This window comes from Ceratosolen solmsi, unplaced genomic scaffold, assembly GCF_000503995.2.
Source record: "Ceratosolen solmsi marchali unplaced genomic scaffold, CerSol_1.0 scaffold35, whole genome shotgun sequence".
In the NCBI taxonomy this organism is placed as follows: Eukaryota; Metazoa; Arthropoda; class Insecta; order Hymenoptera; family Agaonidae; genus Ceratosolen; species Ceratosolen solmsi.
This window is the reverse complement of record NW_011948423.1, coordinates 3,068,649-3,088,735: the sequence shown is the minus strand read 5'-3', so window position 1 is coordinate 3,088,735 and position 20,087 is coordinate 3,068,649. Positions and strand designations below refer to the sequence as shown.

At 39.8% G+C, this 20,087-nt stretch overlaps 1 protein-coding gene across 1 annotated transcript in view; it reads left to right on the top strand.

Moving 5' to 3' along the window:
- The first annotated feature begins 18,600 nt into the window (after nucleotides 1-18,600).
- LOC105362394 (uncharacterized) overlaps nucleotides 18,601-20,087 on the top strand; it is a 6,553-nt gene continuing 5,066 nt past the window's right edge. Inside the window, exons 1-2 of the mRNA XM_011499833.1 lie at nucleotides 18,601-18,694; nucleotides 19,460-19,595. Coding sequence (XP_011498135.1) covers nucleotides 18,601-18,694; nucleotides 19,460-19,595 — 230 coding nt within the window. The remainder of the gene's footprint in view (nucleotides 18,695-19,459; nucleotides 19,596-20,087) is intronic.

The window sequence follows — 20,087 nt, the reverse complement described above, 5'->3', positions numbered from 1 at the left end:
TTTAAGTTTCATATAAATTAAAAGCATACATTCTCGTGGCTATGTAATTATCATTAAAATTATAATTCCAACAAAACGATTAAATTTCTGAGCGCGACGCGCGTTCTTTTAAGGCGAAAGAGCAAACTTCCTTTCATTCATTTTTAATACCTAATTATAGATATTTTACGTAACTTTATCCATTTGATCCATAAAATGTCGTATTTTAGGTCACGTTAATTAAATAACAAACAATTATTTCCTTGGATTTTTATAGAAATAGGAGAACATATGAAAGATATAATTGATTTTAATTGAAAATTCCATTCAAAGCATTAATCGAAATTTGAGCTTTTTTTCATTCGCTAAACCTTCATCGATCAATCGTAACATTTCGTTAGACAATTTTCTTCAAGCTAAGTTCTTTAATGTCAACGTCAAACGATATTTTGTTTTATCTTAGACGATTTTTTATTATTCAATATTATATTTGAATTGATTTTCTAAAGTTGGAAACAAAAAATTATGTCACTTCTCAGATTGTAGAGATTTCAAATTGAAATGTTAAACTGCAAAATGCAAAATTGCCAATCATTAAAGAGATCATTTTACGTAAACTTATAACTTCAATGTGTTTGATATTTTAAGGAAACAATATTTATATCAACTTTCCTTTTATGTTCATAAACGTTCATGATACGTTGTTATTATATAACCTTTGTATTATAATTTCATACGAGCTTTATCACATATGGCTTATAATTTGCAAGTTTATCGGTTGTGAAAATATAATTTTCATATTTTAAAATAGAGATTCGTTTTACTCATAGCTCGTACACGAAAATTTCCAGCTACTTACGTTCGTACAAAAACTCATCAATTTCCGTCCGCTGCGACTTAATTTATCAATCGAACGTCAATTATTATAACGACCTACTCGTCGACATTTATGTTGCTCTAATGTTTAATTATTATAATGATAATCTGTAAGACGAGAATACTTTCAGCATTAATTATGAATGACGAATTATTTGGAAATAGTTTGATTAACCCTATGCAGCGTTTGACTGAAATTAACAATAAGTTGGAGCATTAAGTATTGCGTTTGATATTTTGACGTTTTAAAATTAGTTTAATTGCCTGAATTTGTTCGAGCGAGCAAAATTTAAAGTACCGAATCTTCGTTTTTCATTTGTTTGCAGCTTGTTTCGTTCGTGCAATAAATCATGTTCGTAGTATTAAGATTTTAATCCAACGATATGAACACAATGAATATCAGCTATTGTATAATTTTAAACGTCTTAATTTTCAAGAATTCCTAGACACGTGTCTAAAAATAATAATAACAATAATAATAATAACAACAGCAACGACAACAATGCAAGGGAGAAATTATTTATCTTACGTTATTAAAGTATAAAACGAGTGAGAAATTAAATTACACGTAGCCTCGTTGGGAAATAATAGCCGTACTTGTTATCTAATTCAATGGCATTGTTTACATTACAGTGTTTTCCTATTTTATGATTATCAGATTTCAGTGCCATAATATGGTAAAGCGTCGATAGAAATAAGATCGCGTAGCTGTAGTGCTACATCGTCTCAGTTGAAGAAAATAGAAAAACAAGTAAAAGGTAAAGCTGCGTTACCAATAATGCATCGAACATTCGACGCCGTGCTGTTTGTAATTCTAGATTCATGTTACCGATGCTAATGAATTTTATTGTCTTTCTTATAAATAGAGGATCTTTACCGGAAACATAATTGGAAAATATTTTTAGAACGAGCCTCTTTTACCTCTCCTATATTATACATACGAAGCAGGGACTCGCTACCAATTGCGAGCCTCGGAGCTTGTTCTTTTTTTTTTTTTTTTTTTTTTTTTTTTTTTTTTGTAATTATTCGTGGGGATGAAATATGCCCCATGGCGACACGAAGATCTCTTATTGGCCATCAAAGTGCCGAGTCGCGATCGATCCCACGCGTGGAAGCCTCATCTATTGAGAAGTCTCGGCTCAGGCAAATACCCCTGGGGGTCCATCTATTATCCCTATATTAGCGTAACGGTGGAAAAAATTTCGCCGCTAATCGTGTCACTAGACGAAAAAGCATCGACCGAGGCGTCGCGCACGTGACACGCCGTCACTTCGTAAAGATATAAGGCTGCTGCGGCAGCTGCGCCGGCTTTTAACATAATTTCAAGCCGCGTGATTGACTGCGGCCTGGTCGCGCCAGACGCGGTGACGCCGCGCCGTTACGCAAACGGCTCGTCATTAGCATAAAGAGCGCGCGAGCGCCTTTCCCCACCCGAGCGGTGAAGTGACGAATTCAATGGGCGATCGGCTACTTTTCACCTACCATGGGACGCGATTCTTAAACTATTCACGCAAGTTTTGCCAGCCGGATGCGGAGACTCGTTACGTGGTAGGGCATGGGCGGCAAGTTGGGTAGGTGCGCGAGGTGATGTTGGCCTATGAGAGGGGATTCTTGGCGGGTAGAGTGGCACGGGTGGGGGTGGGGGAAGCAGGAGTTTATCGTCGCGTGTTAATAATGATTTGGGAACGGATGCACATTAGGAATCCGTAAAATGTGACATTGGCGGCCAATGGGTCCGATGCTACATTCCAAATGCTCGTGTTAGAGCACACATTTATTGGTAATGTACCGCTTTAGCCGGACATCAAACGAAGATTACTGGTAATATCTGTAATTTTGTTATTAGATAGAGGCTGCGCCGCTAATATTCTTGTTGTCGTCGAGATAATTAAGATTAAATAAGAGAAGGAGTGCCGTCCCATTGGAGAATAGCCCAAACGGCCATTGCTTATCGTTAATTATTATTATTATTATTATTATTATTATTATTATTATTATTATTATTATTATTCTTGTTGTTGTTGTTGTTGTTGTTGTTGTTGTTGTTATTATTGTTGTTGTTGTTATTGTTATTATTAATGAGAATCCGACACAACAATAGATACTTCGTATGCTGCAATAATTCCCTAAGTTTACGTAATAGCCCTAGGGGATTCGTGATTTTGGTCTTTAATTCCGGTAATGCTCGAGTGTACTTTGATTCTGAGAAGGACCGAAATAGCATCGTTCTATTTAGACTTTAAAGCGCCTTCAAATCCGCCATCCCAATATACTGTGACTAACGGTAAAAATATTATAGCCAGCTCGTCTAATCCCCGAGGACGAATGCTCGACGACTATAGACGCTTATAAAATTCGTTAGGCAAGATGTCGAGTTAACGTCCGCCGCTGTCTATCGCTGAGCGAGCAATCGACGACTCCTATGAATCGAGAGTGTCGACGACAATTGAGAAAGATGGAATAGGTAGGGTCGATGCGGTTCGAGGATGCGCGAGCGAGCGTGGGATATTTGGCGTTGGCTCGCGAAAATGCGCTCGACGATGGAGTGGCGAGGGGGTGAGTGAGAGAGAGAGAGAGAGAGAGAGAGAGAGAGTTCGACTTGTTAGAATTTCTTTTTTCTTTGCGACGGGTCGCGCTTGAGAAAGGAAAAGAGGAGGAGGAGTTGGAGGAGGGGAGCCTCGGTCGCTCGACTCATTGGCGCAGGCTCGGTGAGATGCCAAGTAGATCGCGGCTGTCGAACGAGAATCGCCGGCTCGAGTACAACGTGGACTAGAAAACTCGCCCGAGTCCTTCGCTTCCACTGGTGACCCAGGTTGGGCGGGGGTTTTTTTTGGGAGGGGGGGGGGGTACGCGGTCGAACACTTATTTTTACGTCGCCGGTGCGTACGATATGTTTATCACGAGATCATGAGCTTCTAATCCGTTCGTACGTGGGAGATAAAGCGATTATCGCCGATTCCGCGAAGCTGATACTTAATAGTAATCTCTAGGGAGACTTCTCAGGCGTCAGGTCGGCCATTGCCGGTACATTGCCTCGCATGATTATTGGAAATGTCCGTGTTTCGTCGAATATCTCGATTATAAATAAGTCTTTCGAGCTGCTTGCATCGACCATTGTACGACTGCTTTCGCGATATTGATTTGTTTAAGGATGAAGTAATCGGGCGCTCCCGACATAGGGCGTTTCTTCGTTAATTTTGAGCTTATTAGTTAAGAAAAGTCGAATGGACTTGTCACGTAAACTCTTGACCGTTCCTTAAAAGCTTTTTAATGTCACTTATCTTTAATCTCGAGTAATGATATGCCGAGGCTGACGTTTTTAAAATGGCAACTTTCTTGGAATACAATGGATTCGGGCCGAAATTTAATTTAAGCATCGGGCACAAGTTGCCCGTGACGTCAGGCAAGGTCGGGTTGCAGACAGGGTGACCAACGTATGAGCCGAGCGTTTTCCTTTACCTCCTCGCGGACAAATGAAACTTATTGTGACCGGCTATTTTAGCCCCGCTCGCTTGCGTAATTCGCCAAAACCTACTTAAACGGTCGTTATGAGGTTCTTACGGCAGTCTTCAATTATTAATTCAATGATGGCACTTTATCGTAGACGCAAGTCGCTCTCGAAGCAACGAAATTTCAACGCCATTATAGCACTTTATTAGGCCGGGTCAGTTGCGGTAATTGTTTTACCGCAAAATCTTACGACGTCGCTCGTCTCTTGATTAATCGGAACATCTTAAAATAAGATAGCGCCGCGTTTGTTAATTGACAATAAAAATGTCGAATGCTCGAGACGTACAAAAGCCATCCCATACCGAATGCCCGGGAACGAGTGACAACGAAGAATAGTATTTAATTGAGCTTAAACAGTCTCGCCGACTGAGGATAAAGCATTTTTTATTTTCCACTTTAAACCGTAATACGGTATTATCCCGCGCGCGGCCAATTATGACTTTCAATTCAATATGCGCGAGACGTCAAAGCGAGCGTAATGACTCGCTCGGGTCTCGCAGTGTCCAGATTATCAAAAGCGCCGTCGTAACGCACCTGCGCCGAAAATCATCGACCCGCGCGAACGAGAAGGAAACCGATAAATCGACTAATGTAGAGGAGCGGCTGCGTCTCGCCAGTGGGGAATCTGGTACATTTCCACGCTTGGTACTGAGCCAGCGGCTCGCGCATCGAAATTGGAAAGTTTCCATCGGGCTCGGCGGCCGATTACGCGAGAGTTCGCACTCGAAATGCAATTCCAACTCGGCGGGACGAGCGATGCGGGGGCGGGAGATTAAGCGTGACGGCGAGGGGGATCTATGGGCGGCAGGACGGATGAGAGATTTGGGAATTTTGAGACGGGGGAGGCGTAGGAGGAGTAAACCGATTAGTTTATAGGCTTATCCCCGGAATCGTTGGGTCAAGCTCTCCTACGGGGAAAAGTCCCTCATTTTTGACGTTGCGGTACATTTTTCTTCACCTTTGGTTTTTGTGTCTCTGTGTGTGTGGGTGTGTGTGTGTGTGTGTGTGTGTGTGTGTGTTTTTTGTTAAGCACGAGTATAGATATTATATATACATTGTATTATCAATATTAGTGATAGAATAATGTATACAATGATCGCTACTCGTTAAATAATACTTGTGCGAATGTTTTGCTGAATGTATTTACGAAATTGATATTTTACTTTGAATATTGTTATGAGATAAAAATTCCATTTTCTAATGGCAAACTGCTCGTGACAATATTAGAAAATTGATGAGAATCTCTAGTATTGACGCATCTTAATTTCAAGGAAATCGCGAGCAATTAAACGATAATTATGAAAATTGCCTAATTAATTATACACGTCGTAACGATTTTATAAATTATTTTTCGTAAAATGTAAATTATAATTTGTTCGTCAGTATTGGAATTTTTTGTTTTGTTTGTTTTTGTAGTGAAACACCATTGGCTCAAAGCTCAAGACATTTAACATAAATGTAAAAAATTGTTGCTATTTTCTTATTAATAAAAGAAAGAAAAAATCAGATAGTTTCATTATTTTGACAAGCTGAAATGTTTACAATGTGAATTCCTAATGATATCGCATGTGGGAATGAAAATGAAATTTATTCTAATATTCTAATAAGCTTTGCTATCCACTTAATTATTCCATTTAAAAAGCTGAATCAAATGTTAAATATTTTTTATGCTAAACATAGGTCTGAGTCATCTGTCATTGCCCTCCACAATCCTATAGTACGTACGTCGGAGCTAACAACACGTCTTGCTTTTATTTCGAGAACCGCAGATCTATGGTGTTTCGTAGCTCCTGAATTTCAATAATGCATATTTCGCAGTCAATATTGACAATGTTTGAGATTTATTTAACAGTCATGAGGCGAGATGAAAATCTATTCGTCAGCTCTCTACCATAAGCTGGCGGGAATTTCGAGGCAAACCTTTTTGCTTTCATACGAATTTAAAATATTACAAGTAATACAAATTGAGATTGACACTAAGATTGATCATAAATGTCTTAAAGAATTTGCCCTTGACTCGCATACGATAATAAATACGTAAAAGTAAATGTAAGAATATTTTACATGCACATTTTGGTTAAATATCCTTTTATAATTCCTGAAGGGAAAAATACGAGTGTTTAAGAAACGTATTTGCATTAATTTAGAATCATTGTTAGTTTGAGGAGAAAAATATTAGCTCGATTAGGCTATACCATTTAAAAAAAAAAATGAAAAAAAAACGTTATGCAAATATTTAAGTATGTATGTATTATACATAGCATTTTTTACAAAATCATATTGTACGCCCAGTATTTTCGGATATGTAATTTCATGCATCGACAAATATTATTTGAATAAGTATGACATACGCTAAATATTCGCATCGAGATTGATTTTCAAACATTCGAAAATACGCAAGCGCAATTTCACTTATATACGCACATCTGCAAATATATATATATATTGTATATATTATATATTCACGTATAAACGAATAAGCGTGTGCGTACTTACGTCTGCGTAATGCTGCATACATTATTTATACATTGTAATTATTTTAAGACATTTAAGTGCACGTATAATTAGAGCTCTTGATGTTTAATGCTTTCCGAGAATAATGTTGCTTTTTCTTTTTTTTTTTTTTTTTTTTTATTTTTTTTTTTTTTTTTTTTTTTTTTTTTTTTTTTGTAAATACAAAAGTGAGCCAGCTGCTTGTATGTGTGAGCGAAGGAAATAATTCAGCAGCAGATAATGAATATGAAGAATAACAATCGGGCGATACTCTTTTTCGCTAATGGATTAATACATGATCACGAGCACGTGATCATTCGCCACAACAATGGCGGCGTTTCGAATTATTAAGCAATAGTCGAGAAGACGAAGAGCTTTGGGATTCGGCGGGTGAATGGCGTTGGACGGGATTACGAGTAGGACGGAGCGCACACGAAATAATAAAAACAGATGGATAAAGCATTGGATAATGTCGCGCGTAGATCGTAGATTCGTTTAAAGAGTCGCGATTAAGCTCGCGTATGCTGGGAGGCACGACATCATCGTGATGCTCGAGGAGCTCGCGAGCGCTTGCGGTGGCAACTCTGATTTAGAAGTGAACGTTCGTTCTATTAATACGCGCGTAAAACTCGAAGGAGGCGACAGACGTTTGTACACCTACTTAAGTCTCGTTATCATTGGCCATCGAGGAAGATTCGTGCGCGCGCGCGCGCGCGCGTGTGTGTGTGTGTGTGTGTGTGTGTGAGAGAGAGAGAGAGAGCGGCACACCGCGGCACTCGGTCTCGCCCGCCATTATTTTACGCTTGAATCGCCTAATTAACTTTTGATGGATAGGGGGATCGATCTGGCAATGTATCGATTTGCTAATTTTGTCACTCGCCCATTGTAACGATGCTCTTCCATAATCATCATCTGCCCATTACGATAAGATGGTACGTTCGCGAGCGAACACATAGATACTGCTTTCCCTCGTGTCGCTTTTGTTCGCAATGATTCCTACTACGGGAAAGTAGATTACGTAATACGCTCGCAACAAAAGTCAAGATACATCGTCCGTCCGAGTCGATGGGAACTAACGGCCGTTTCGAAAAGCTCGCGATCCAACGATCGCGATACACAACATCGGAAAGCCTTTAGCTCTTCGATGTAGCCAACAGACGGAGCAGAAAAGGGACCGGGGGAAATAAACAGCAGCAGCAGCAGCAGCAGCAGCAGCAGCAGCAGCAGGAGCGTCGGTAGCAGCACACGTTCGCCCCTGATTAAAGTGTGAAGAAAGTTGCCAAGGGTACAGTCTCCGTTGAAGCACCGCTCGTCCATCGAGTTCACCCCGAGCTCGATCCCAAGTTAACCTAAGGTGCGCCCGTGGCCGAAGCGAGGACGAGTCCCGGACTGGAAATCGGTACTCCAGTGCCCCAGCATCGGGAAAGCCCCTCGCTTTTCAATTATGGACTTTCCCGTAGACGTCGCGGCACCACAATACGCGACCGACTCGATCTAATCAGCGGGGATGCACCTGCAAGCGGCAGACGCGACGGCGCGGCTCGCCTCGCATATACTTAAGAAGAACCGGTCGTAAAGGTGGCAGCGGGGTGGCACGGTGGGAGGCGAGCCAGCGGGATCTGGAGGGGCGCATGCGCCACGAAATTTCCGAGGGCCGCGCCAAACGGGTTTGCACTTTTGTCTTCGTTTTATCGCGGGGCTACGCCGAGGGCCTAGTCACGGCCGCTCGTGGCCCCACTGCAGATTCGGCATTTTGACAATTCGCCAGTTTTGGCGCTTCGTTGGTATTGACATGTAAAATCCTCGCTACCGAGTGCGCTCGGCCACGATCCAACCGGGCGCACGTTCTCGGCAATACTCCGCTCACGGCAATTTGCCGATTATTCAGATAATGTTTAAACAATCGTTCGTTAGAAAAGAAATGTCGGACGCTCGTTATGCTTGCCATTCACGACAATTACGTACTTTTTACAATATTCTTTTATCACGCTCCCGTATCGAATGTTATTGCGTAATATATACATATAGGCAAACGATAAAAAACCTAGGCACATTTGTGTGCGTTCGACCGTGCACGCGCGATCGCATAAGCTCGTCCCTATTATTTCACTACAATTATGTAATACATAATTATTTTATGGCACTGGTAAAATGCATAATAAATAGAAAGAATCGAGGCTGGGCAAATAATAGGCCATTGGGAATATTAATGATTTCGACTCGTTATACTCATTATGTGGGCAGGAATATTGAAGGGCCTAATGGTAAAAAAATACCGCCCATAACGATTAGCAACGAATGACCAGCGATTCACAATCGGATATCGCTCTCAACGTATTTCTTGATTAGACTATGAAAAAAATAAAAAAATAAAAAAAATAACAATAATTATAGGGAGTATTTGAAAGTGATTTAAATTAAGCATTATGAGCGGGAACGGTAGTTGTTATTTATAAAAACGTCTTCCTGCCAATGAGGGCTCGCGTAACCGTCTCGCCTCTAACTGCCCCCGGGCCCACCAACCCCTGGTCGACCCATCGAGCAGGCAACCACGACTAGGCAGCTTATCGAATTGTGTATTAAAGCATGTCGAGGCGCTCTCCCTCTGCATAAGCTCGCGCGTAGCTTGGACTCTTATTCCTCTTATCGCGTTAAATACCTACAACATTGATAAAAAGTGCCTAGGCACGGCTGCCAGAGCACGATGGCTTACCTATGTAAGGAATACTATCGGCTCTCTGCCTTTGGAGATAACATTCTCGTGATTCTACCGGAAAAGGGAATATGGGAATTTACTTTTTCCGTGAGCGGCTGTTGTGTTTATCTTTCGTGATCGTGACATTTTGATTTAACAGCGATGTTAAAGAGGCCTTGAAAATATTTTCTACATATACATTAAGATTCCGTCATTTGCGAGATGAGTGTCGTAATTGATTTATTGAAAAATTTATTGAAATCTTTTATTCGATTGATTCGCTCATTTTTACATACAATCTTCTACTAACTATGCCAATCGATTATAATTATTATTAATGAGAATATTGTTAGGCGAGGTTTTTTTTTTTCCCTATTTTTTTCGTCTTCTTCTTCTTCTTCTTCTTCTTCTTCTTTTGCATTGTAAAACATTTCAGACTTTCAAATTTGTAAAATATCTAATAGCTATATTGACTATGAGCCAATTGTGCAATGATGGTGGTACGCGTATGATACTATTTAAATTTTGTAAGTAAATCGAGTACGCATTCCTTTCCAAAATGTTACCTGACACACACACGCGCGCGCGCGCACATACAATGCGTGCACGACATCGATATATCAACTGTTGGATAGAATGTTGATATAATTTGAGGAGTCGTTTCTTTCTTAATTGATTGCGAAAAGAAAGCAGCAAAAATCTCAAGCAAAGGTACATACATTGGACGGAAAAATTATGTATTAATCCATACGGGTTAGGAAAATTTTAATATTGTAAGAACATTTCATGAGAGAACGTGATGTACGTTCAATTATGAAAGTAAATTGCATGCAATGATTGCATTAAAGTCGTTCAAGTGCCTAATAAAATGACTGTTTCGAGCTGCTCGTCCACGCTCTAAATTTTCACGCTCTTTTAGAAAAGCTCGGACGAACTTGGCTGCGAAGCGAAAGATTTTCAATTAACCAACATTACAATGAAATATTTCGTGCTCGACGCCGAAAGCAAGTGCAACAGTTACCTAACGGATGTACGACGCCTGATTGTTCTACCTTCAACGCGCAACATTAGCAAATTCTCCGGCGAGGCATGCGCGATTGATGAAGAAAATTAGTGAAACAATCGAATGGAGGAGAATCGGGAACGTGCGAATGTCTTACGTCGCAAGATTAAACACGTGCGACTGGTGTCTCAATTGTTCGATCAATTAGCGCCTCGCGACGTATTAATTGCAATTGAGTCGATGAGGTTGCGCAATGCGTGGGAGGCGAGGGGCGGGGGGGGGATTAATGAAATAGGCGCGAAAGTTGAGGTGAACGCGGCCCGGTGCGGATTGCGGCCTTGACATTGTCCGGGGCGGCGGCCGTCACTCTTGCGCAATCGTCCCTCGAGCTTCCAGTCCGGACACGTGGTGGCCGTGCGCGCGCGCGTCATAAACGCAATGATGACGATCGTTGCACATATTCCGATCTGCGTAAGAGCCATTACTTTTCCTCTTACGATTGCGGATTGCTCTTACGATTTTCGGTCAGATGCCGCTGATTCGCTATCGATCGCGCCGGGGGCACTCGAGCTTTTCATTTTTTTCTTCTTACTTTTACTGATAAGAATGTCGCCGCGCGGCTCCATTTCCGTTATGTCCCGCTGATTATGATTTATGCAAATGAACTGGTTATGCAATTATATGGAAGATGTGTAGCGGCTACGTTACGAAATGAGCGATACTCAATAAAGCTCTGATCTTAGAATTTTCGAGCTTAGGCTGATGATATTCGACGACGCTCCATGCTTGTATAATAGGAGCGATAAGGTTTATTGGATTTTTGATTAAGTGCATGTACACACATATTTCTCAGAATATATACTTAACGAACTTTTTAATATTTTTTTTTTTTTTCGTTCGTCGTCAACTTATTTTATACATTATCTTATTGCAAATTTACGTAAGTCGACTTGCTTCTTCGTTATCGTAAACATCATTTTTCTGACTCTTACAAAGCTCACATACATACATAGAGGCTTTAACGTGCCTTATATCTTTCCGACTACTGTTATTGACCATGCGACTTTCGAAATGATAATTCACTCGTACAAATTTATAATAATAATAATAATTCATATATAATTTCATAAATTAATCTCATTGTCATCAAATCCAAACAATTGCAATAGCCTGTCTTGTGATTACACGATACTAATTAAAAGTGTTGACAAATCTCAGGTATTTTTTTTTTCATCTCTTATTTTCTTTTTTCGTTTTTTTTTTTATTTATTTATTTATTTATTTGTTTTTTTTTTGTTTTTTGACTATCTTAAACAATATTTAGCACAATAATATTTGTTTCCGACGATATCATTCAATTCTGATGTTTCACGTGAGCCGCGATGCGTGAAATAAACATATTTAGCATAACAAGCCTCAATAAGTCCGTTATTCTTCGAGTTAATCGAATAGTTTTTTTTTTTTTTTTTTTTTTTTTAGTCATTAACATAGAAAAGCGTGGATTAAGTCGCGATAATAGAAGTGTTTTTTCTGTTTTCTTTTTTTCATGCTCGTTCATTCACTCGTGACTGGGTGCTCGGGTCGAGAGCCAGTGCGACGACTTCGCCACCGTAAGCGGGGACGCACAAAGAACTATTTTCGTCGTCGGTAATTCATAGGAACCTTCGCGACCGCAAATTTATAGGCCGCTGTCGCGCGTTCTGCCACGCTTCTCTTCTCTCCCACCGCTCCTCACTCACTCGCTCACTCCCATCCATCTCTCTCTCTCTCTCTCTCTCTCTCTCTATCTCGTATTTAGATAAATCACGAAATCGCCAAGTTTTATATACAAGCTTTTGTGTATCCTCGGTCATGCGTAAAGGTCTACGGATATTCACTTTTCGCTCTCTTTGCAATTCTCTTCTCTACGTGGATAGCATATTTTATTGTTCTTTGTTCGTTGATATCCGTTCGTTGATTTAATTGAACGTTAAAACTTAACATGTCGTTGCTTCTTTCGCGGTATTCGCGTTCTCTAATTATGCAGGATTCATAATGTCATAACTAGACTTGAGCGATCAATCGGAAAGCATTAATAAATTAGCGATTACTTTGCACATCGCTAATTTTCGTTATTTTACTAACCAGTAAATGTATTCTAATTAAAAAGGATTCTCAGAAAGTAATTTACCCATTATGATGTATTTGATGAATGTTTCTCGGTAGCGAATGCCGGTTTATTTGCACATTCTATTCAACGATTATTCAACTGCAACGTTTTATCTTTTTTGTTTTTTTTTTTTGTTATTTTTTTGTTTTGTTTTTTGTTCTTATTGCAACGAGCGTTAAAGCACCTTAATTTAACGTGGCGGCAATGGCTGTGTTCCGCAAATGACTTTCGCGTTAGTTTTTATTGCAACGAGAAAAGAACAGCCCGAGCCCTCGATCAACACAAGTGTATAATTGGTGCTGGTGCCCACGTATCCGGCCTTGACTTATCAATTGTACAACGTGCATTTAAAGCGCGCGGAATTCACTCTGGCAGAGGCGAACGAGAAGAAGAAAAAAGAATCATAAAAAATGCATATGCACATGTGGCGTGCGCTCGTCTGTGCGTGCGTGCGTGCTTGCGTGCGTGCACGTGTCGCGTTTATGCGTGTGGGTGCGTGCGCATCTCCCCACGATCATCGTTCTCTCTCTCTCTCTCTCTCTCTCTCTCTCTCTCTCTCTCTCTCTGTCTTTCGCTTAGTCTTCTTTCTTTTTATTCCTCGAGCGATACTCCCGCGTGAGAGGCGCTGCCTACGAAGGACAAGAGCGTATGCGATCCGCGAGCAAAGACTGATTGGTGGACTTCCATGCATGATTCATAATGGCCTTCGACGACGCGCGCGAGTCGACATGATATGTAACGCCTTGGTAGCGCTGCTACCTCACGAGAATCGAGTATAGCGAAGCTCCGTATTTACGATTTACGTACGCCGAATCATAATACAATCACGAGTCTCGCCATTAGGTATTTCCGCGTTTCAAATCATTTCCACGAATTCGGCAGCATCCCGAAACACTGCTCTATGTCACGAGTACGTTAAATGATTAATCATAATGTTTTGTTCGTATTGCATGTGTAGCCTGACGATATTAGCCACGTCACAATCCAATAGATTTTTTTGCCATTTTTTTTTTATTTTTTTTATTTTTTTTTTTCGTTAACGTAAATATCGAGTTGGCTTTTTTTATCGTCCCTGCAGCTCCACTTTTTCGTTCTCTTGGCACGTACGTCGGAAATCTCTTTTTATAATAGCGCATTTGTAAAGAAAAAAAAAGGAAAAAAAAAACATTGACATCCATCGACTTGGATATATTCATCGACGTATTTATGCGCGATATAAAGTTGTTGGTGGAGCATCGTCTCCATCGACTCCGACTTCCCGTACCAATCAAATGCCATAATTACTAATGACAACAACAACAACAACAACAACAACAACAACAATAATCCATAATAATAGTAATAATAATAATAATGATAGTAATAATAATAATAAAGAGAGGAAGAAAGAAAACAAATACGCTCGATGTAAGGTCGAGTAATTAAGCCATTGTGCTTTGCCCGAAAAAAGAAAGAAGTTCGGAATACAGTTAATCGGCTCTAAAAGTCTCGAACAGACTCACGCAATAGCTCGCAAAAGAAATAAAATGGAGATCGACCGGCCGACCCTGATCGCGGAGCTGCACCATAAATACGCTGCGGAATCCAATCGCGGCCGAGACGGGATTAAAACGGGGAAAGAGAGAGAGAGAGAGAGAGAGAGAGAGACCGATAATATGTCGCCGATGCGGGTGCAGCTAGGAGGCCATTTTTGCAGACCTCTTTCAGCGGATGGGAGTGCAGGTCAAGCGATCAGCGGGGCACTCGCGGCAACTGGGTTAACTCCTGGTGTGGCCGTATGTTCCGTTCGTCGCTCTCCTTATTGGCCCCTGTCAATTACCCAGCGACGGGACAGCAGTTAGTTTGATACGAATCGATTCTCTTTTTCTTTGCTCGCCTCTTTCATCTCGATGTCTTTAGTCGAATGGAAGGAACTCGCAAGCGATTGCTCGAGGATGTATTTTATCCAATCCATCCCTTAGTGACTTCCCCTAGGATATACATTATCGTTTGTTTATTATCCCTAGCATTTGGCCGGCAATTTAAATAATTAGGCAATCCATCCTACCTAGACCAAATACTGCAATTAAATCATTGCTCTTTTATATTTTAACTCCGAGTGTACGCAATTATTCAAAGTGCGATATGCTCTGATAGAATCGGCGATTGCTTTTAAAATATCTCAAAGCATGATTTATTGATGGTGAGCGAGCCAAGTCTATTTGGGTATTCGTATGTTGTCTCGTCAGGCTTGTAAAAGCGGAAAACAATATAATCTTTTGTATAGAAATCGACGGATTAGAGACTATGGTCGATGAATGAAAACGAAGCCCGAACTGCCGAAAATAATCTGTACGACCGACATCGAATGTGACGAGCGTCGTAATTCCGTAATTCATGCGCCGACTCTCGTATTATGAAATGATAAAAGCTACGCGAGTCCCTGACACCTCCCCTACCCCTCCCCCTCCCCATCCAATCCACCACGCTACTCGGTAATTCGCGAAGAGAAGCCGTGGAGCGTCGGCGATAGGTAACGGGGTGCGCTAACGAGCTGGCAAAAGCGCAATTTTACTCCATTCAAGCGATCGGTATTAGCGCGGGGAATTATTAAAGATTTCTAGTACAAAGGAGAGAGTGATAAAGTGAGGCGGATGGAGGGTTGGGTGAGGAGGTGATGGGACGGAGGAGGAGAAGAAAAGGATACATTAATCCATGTTAGCCGATATGTATCAGGGATCTCGCGTTAGTATAAGGTCAGAAGGAGGCTGTGGATGGAATGTCAAATCGTTGACGACGAAAGTCGCAAGGGGAAGGCGAAGGGGCCACGACAATTTTGCGAGAGCACCTGCCAGTTCCGCCCTGCAATTATCCTATTAGAGGAATTATATTTTTGAGTTTATGAGTGTACGTGTGCAGCTGTCGGCCTGTCGCCCAATGCACACTCAACAATGTAAGAGTTATTTAATCGTTAATAATGATGCTCTGCGGACACTTAAATTTATCTATCGATTATAATTAGCTTCGACGCTACGATTGTCATTATTAGACATTAGCCCGATCGGTGATCGCCTCTTTCTCTCTTGCGTTATTCATGGCTATTATATCCAATCGGTTTGTTTATAATTGCGAGTTATGTTAGTTATTATTGGATGTGAAATCGTTTGATTCGACTGCAAAATCGAACATACCTGCGACATTGCTACCCAAAATATTATGGAAAAGTGTTTATAAATATATTTCATGAGTTTTGTGAAACGAGCGATTTATGTAAATATGTTTGTCAATCGCCTATGCCGACTTGAGTATTATTACATTTCTTTCGTCGAATGCCGATGTATTAATCTGATAAATCTTCCGTTGTAATCTCGTAAGATGCAAGATGTTTATTTAAGTTTAAAAGTTGTAGGATTTGGCCAAAAGAGTCTCTTCGGCTATATAATATGCGACTGAATTTGAATCGGTGTTACTCACATCGTTATTGTTGTTCTTACTATCATCATCATAATCATTTAATGATCATGATTATTATAGTAGCGTTAATTTCGACTTTGACACACATTTATTTCAAAATGTATTTTGAAGTCTTTGGTGAATTTCTATCGTTCATAAATAAAATTTAAGATCGTGTGCCAACAATGTTGATTTGTTCATCTATTCAATGGGCATTCTATCGAACAAGTCCTCTTTGAATAATCTTACGTTTAAAATATTTGCTCTATGTAAAAAAAGCGACAATATGTTAATCGTGCAAAATGATAAATTACATAAAGTTTTTAAGAAAAACATAATTATAACAAATTTTTGATATTTTTTTCTTATTTTATTCAAACTCTATATGCTTTTACACAATTAATAGTATATAAGTGGATAATACTGAATTTTTGTATAAAAATTTTGAATATTTCGTTATTAAATAAAGTTAATTATTTTCTGTGCAGAAAATGACAGATTAATATTTTCATGAAAATTCACAAAGCTTATACTTGTGAAGAGACTCGCATTGTTTCTGCTATTCGTTATCTTATGACTTTATTATGTAAATGAAAAATTCAATTAATTTTACGAATTTTCTTTTCTTACGACATAAAACCATTACATGGTGTTTAAACCGATAGTGACATTTAATAATTTTTCATTAAATACAGAGATTCAAAATTGAACATTTTTATCAAATTTTTCTATCTCATGATTATTTATCTTAAAAAGATATTTTCTCGGTTTCTGTTCATATATTATTAGCCGAGCCTTTATTGAAATTGATGTACTGAAAGTGAGCGATTGATTTTTTAATGATATTAAGTAATGCAATTGCGCTAAAAATATTGAAGTATAGCGAGAAAATTTTATTATTATTATTGTATTATAAAATTAATGTTCAGGGCACTTGAAGCACTTTGTACGGTAATTTATATGTAAATAATATTAAATATGTAATTGAAATAAAAGTTTTTATCATGATAATCGTCACAGAGATTTGAAATTGAAAAAAAATTATATGAGAGAGAGAGAGAGAGAGAGAGAGAGAGAGAGAGAGAGAAAACCATTTTATCTAAGCATCCGATATAATGTTATTAAAAGAATAAAATCTTTTGTAAGCTTTGTGAAATAAAGTGCAGTATAGCATGAGTAAGCTACATTTATTAGAGTATATACGCAATGAGAATTCTGAGGATTATTAAATCCGCAAAAAGAATCAACTCGACGTCTTTATGAAATGGCAATCGTGTATATGATGTGTATTATGGAGTAAATTAACATTTTACAAAGTCCGAAAATAACTTTTTTTGGAGAAGCGAGGCTCGCACCCGTGATCGTAAATTTATCAAATTCATACGAAATTATCATTTCTACCATTTTGAATCTTAAAAATGGCATACGTTAATATGCACACTTGGAGACATATATCGCAAAGTTACACACTAGTGTATCATTCTTTACGACATTTAATTTGGCAAAGAGCCAATGTTGTCTAAATGCTCAGTCAATGATTCTGCGAGCATTTAATACTATTGCTTAAAATTTCGTCGCTTATAAATAACTGATCCACTGACGTCTTTTAAATGCAATATTTATTCAACTCAATTCCAATTTAAATTACTGTTAAATAAGACTTGAGGAAGAATTAAATTTTTAAATTATTTCAATCAAAATCATCAAATTGTGTATGTGGTCGGCTGAATCATCGCGCGATCATATTCAAATTGGGAAAACAAGTCACACGTGATGTATCACTTACATTCAGTCGCCATTCAAGTGTATTACTGCAATTGCATGAGATACTGAATTAACGCTCGTCTCGTCAATGTCTTAAAAAAAAAAAAAAAAAAAAAAAAAAAAAAAAAAAAAAAAATTAAAACTTAAAACGAAAGCGTGAGGAAAAAAAAAATTGAATCTGCGTTATGAGATACATAGATAGGTGGTTGATTCATTGATAGCTAGAGAGATAAAGAGACGAATAGTTGAATAGATAGATGGAGGGGGATGTGAGGGATGGCAAAGGGTTGTTGGCACTGGCCGTGGCGGGTAGGGGACGTGGGAGGGTATAGGGGAGGGGGATAAGGATAAGAGAGAAACGATAGCCAAAAAATCTGAGCGACCTACGCGATATCGGCGAGCCTTCGAAATAAACCAAACCGCTCGCGTTACGTAAGAGGCACGGAGTTTTATGCGATATCACAGCCACCACATCGACAAATGAGAATAGCCAACTCGTGGGGACTCGGACTTTGCCTATAGCCTACCTTCAGCTGTACATCACTAGGCTGAAAAATACGACAGCGAGAGGGAGATGCAGCATGAACGTATTACCAGTTACACGCGACGGTTAGTCTCCTCCGTCGAAAATAGCAGCGGAAGCGGTCGCGTTTCGAATTTTCTTTTGGCGGTAAAGGCACGTGCACGAGGGCAACGAGGATGGCGCGGCATCTCCAAATAGAAGCGAAACTCGTCGGTGTTTTCACGGAGTCAAAGCCGTCAAAAGGCCAAGAGACTGGAGTGGCCTGCTTGGGTGAATCCCGCGATGCCAACCGCGCGTCTGTCCGTCTGCACGGGACGATTCATCACTACCTCCGACTTTTCCTTGAATCTCTAATGGCGCTTTTATTTATGGTGCTTTATGGTCGAGTCAATGGTGTCCGACATTTAATCGACAAAATGCTCCTCTTTCATTGTCGTAGGAGCGACTTAGCGAGTCGTCCTGTCTGTAATTACTCGTCGCGGGGTCCCTCTCCTCTTTCTTAGTACCTGGACACTATTATTTCTCTCGATCTGACAAAATTTGACTTTGACATATTACGACTTTCCTCGTCCGCAAACTCAGCTTTGATCAACCGACTGTTTTCAGCTATTTTAAGAGACGCGCGCACAATCTAACGATTTGTGCCCACTGTCAGCTGTATTATTGTCGTGATAGAGAGAGAGAGAGAGAGAGAGAGAGAGAGAGAGAGAGAGAGCAGAGAGAGAATCGGCACAATTTGCAACAAATATATACCTAAAATCCCACCTTAATATAATCATTATTAATTCACTTTAACATTTAATTTCACCATTGAAACGAACCTCACATAACGATCGAAAGACTCCCGAACTTTAATCGAGTGTCCATAAAATTATTAGACTGTAAGCATTATATTTTTCCGGCTAATTGATTGATGAAACAAACAATAAAAAACAAAAACAAAAAGAAAAGTACATTGCTACAAATAGCTTATAATTTTAAGCATATTGTTAATAATATAAGAATTACATTAATCGGAGATTCATTTATTTTCAGTTGTATACTGCGATTACACGGCCACTGGACGATCCCTACAATTTCTCGAAGACTATATTTTTAAAGAAGTTTTACCGTATCTTGGCGATACACGGGCTTCTACGACGATATGCAGCTTACAGTCGTCGCTTTTTAGGTGAGACATTAACATTCTACTGTGCGGTGAGGAGCGGCGAGGGGGAGGGGGCGTGGAACGAGCGTACTATAAGAAACCGCTTAACGAAGCCTAGATCTTATAGTGTACCTAAAGGTAAAGAGATAGACTGAGACACAAAGCGAATAATCGATAACTTAAAAAGTGGACAAGCTTTATCAATCGAGATGCTATGATACGATTCAAGCCTGTTACTCATTGTAGAAAAAAAAGGGTCGCCGATCTATTTTTCAACATTAATTCGATGTTACCGCTAGAGCTCACGGCTTATCGACATAAAGGTTGGCTCGACCAGTCAACGGCGCCACTCGTATCGTCCCGTCCGTCAGCATAAGAACGGCCAGAAGAGCAGAGCTAGCGAAATTTCTTGTTCGCCCATCCGTCTTTTCGTACTCGAGCGCTCGAAAGTCGCGCGGTGCCACGATCGATACATACATATGCGCTATAAAACCAGCTCGCCCATCACTCCATACC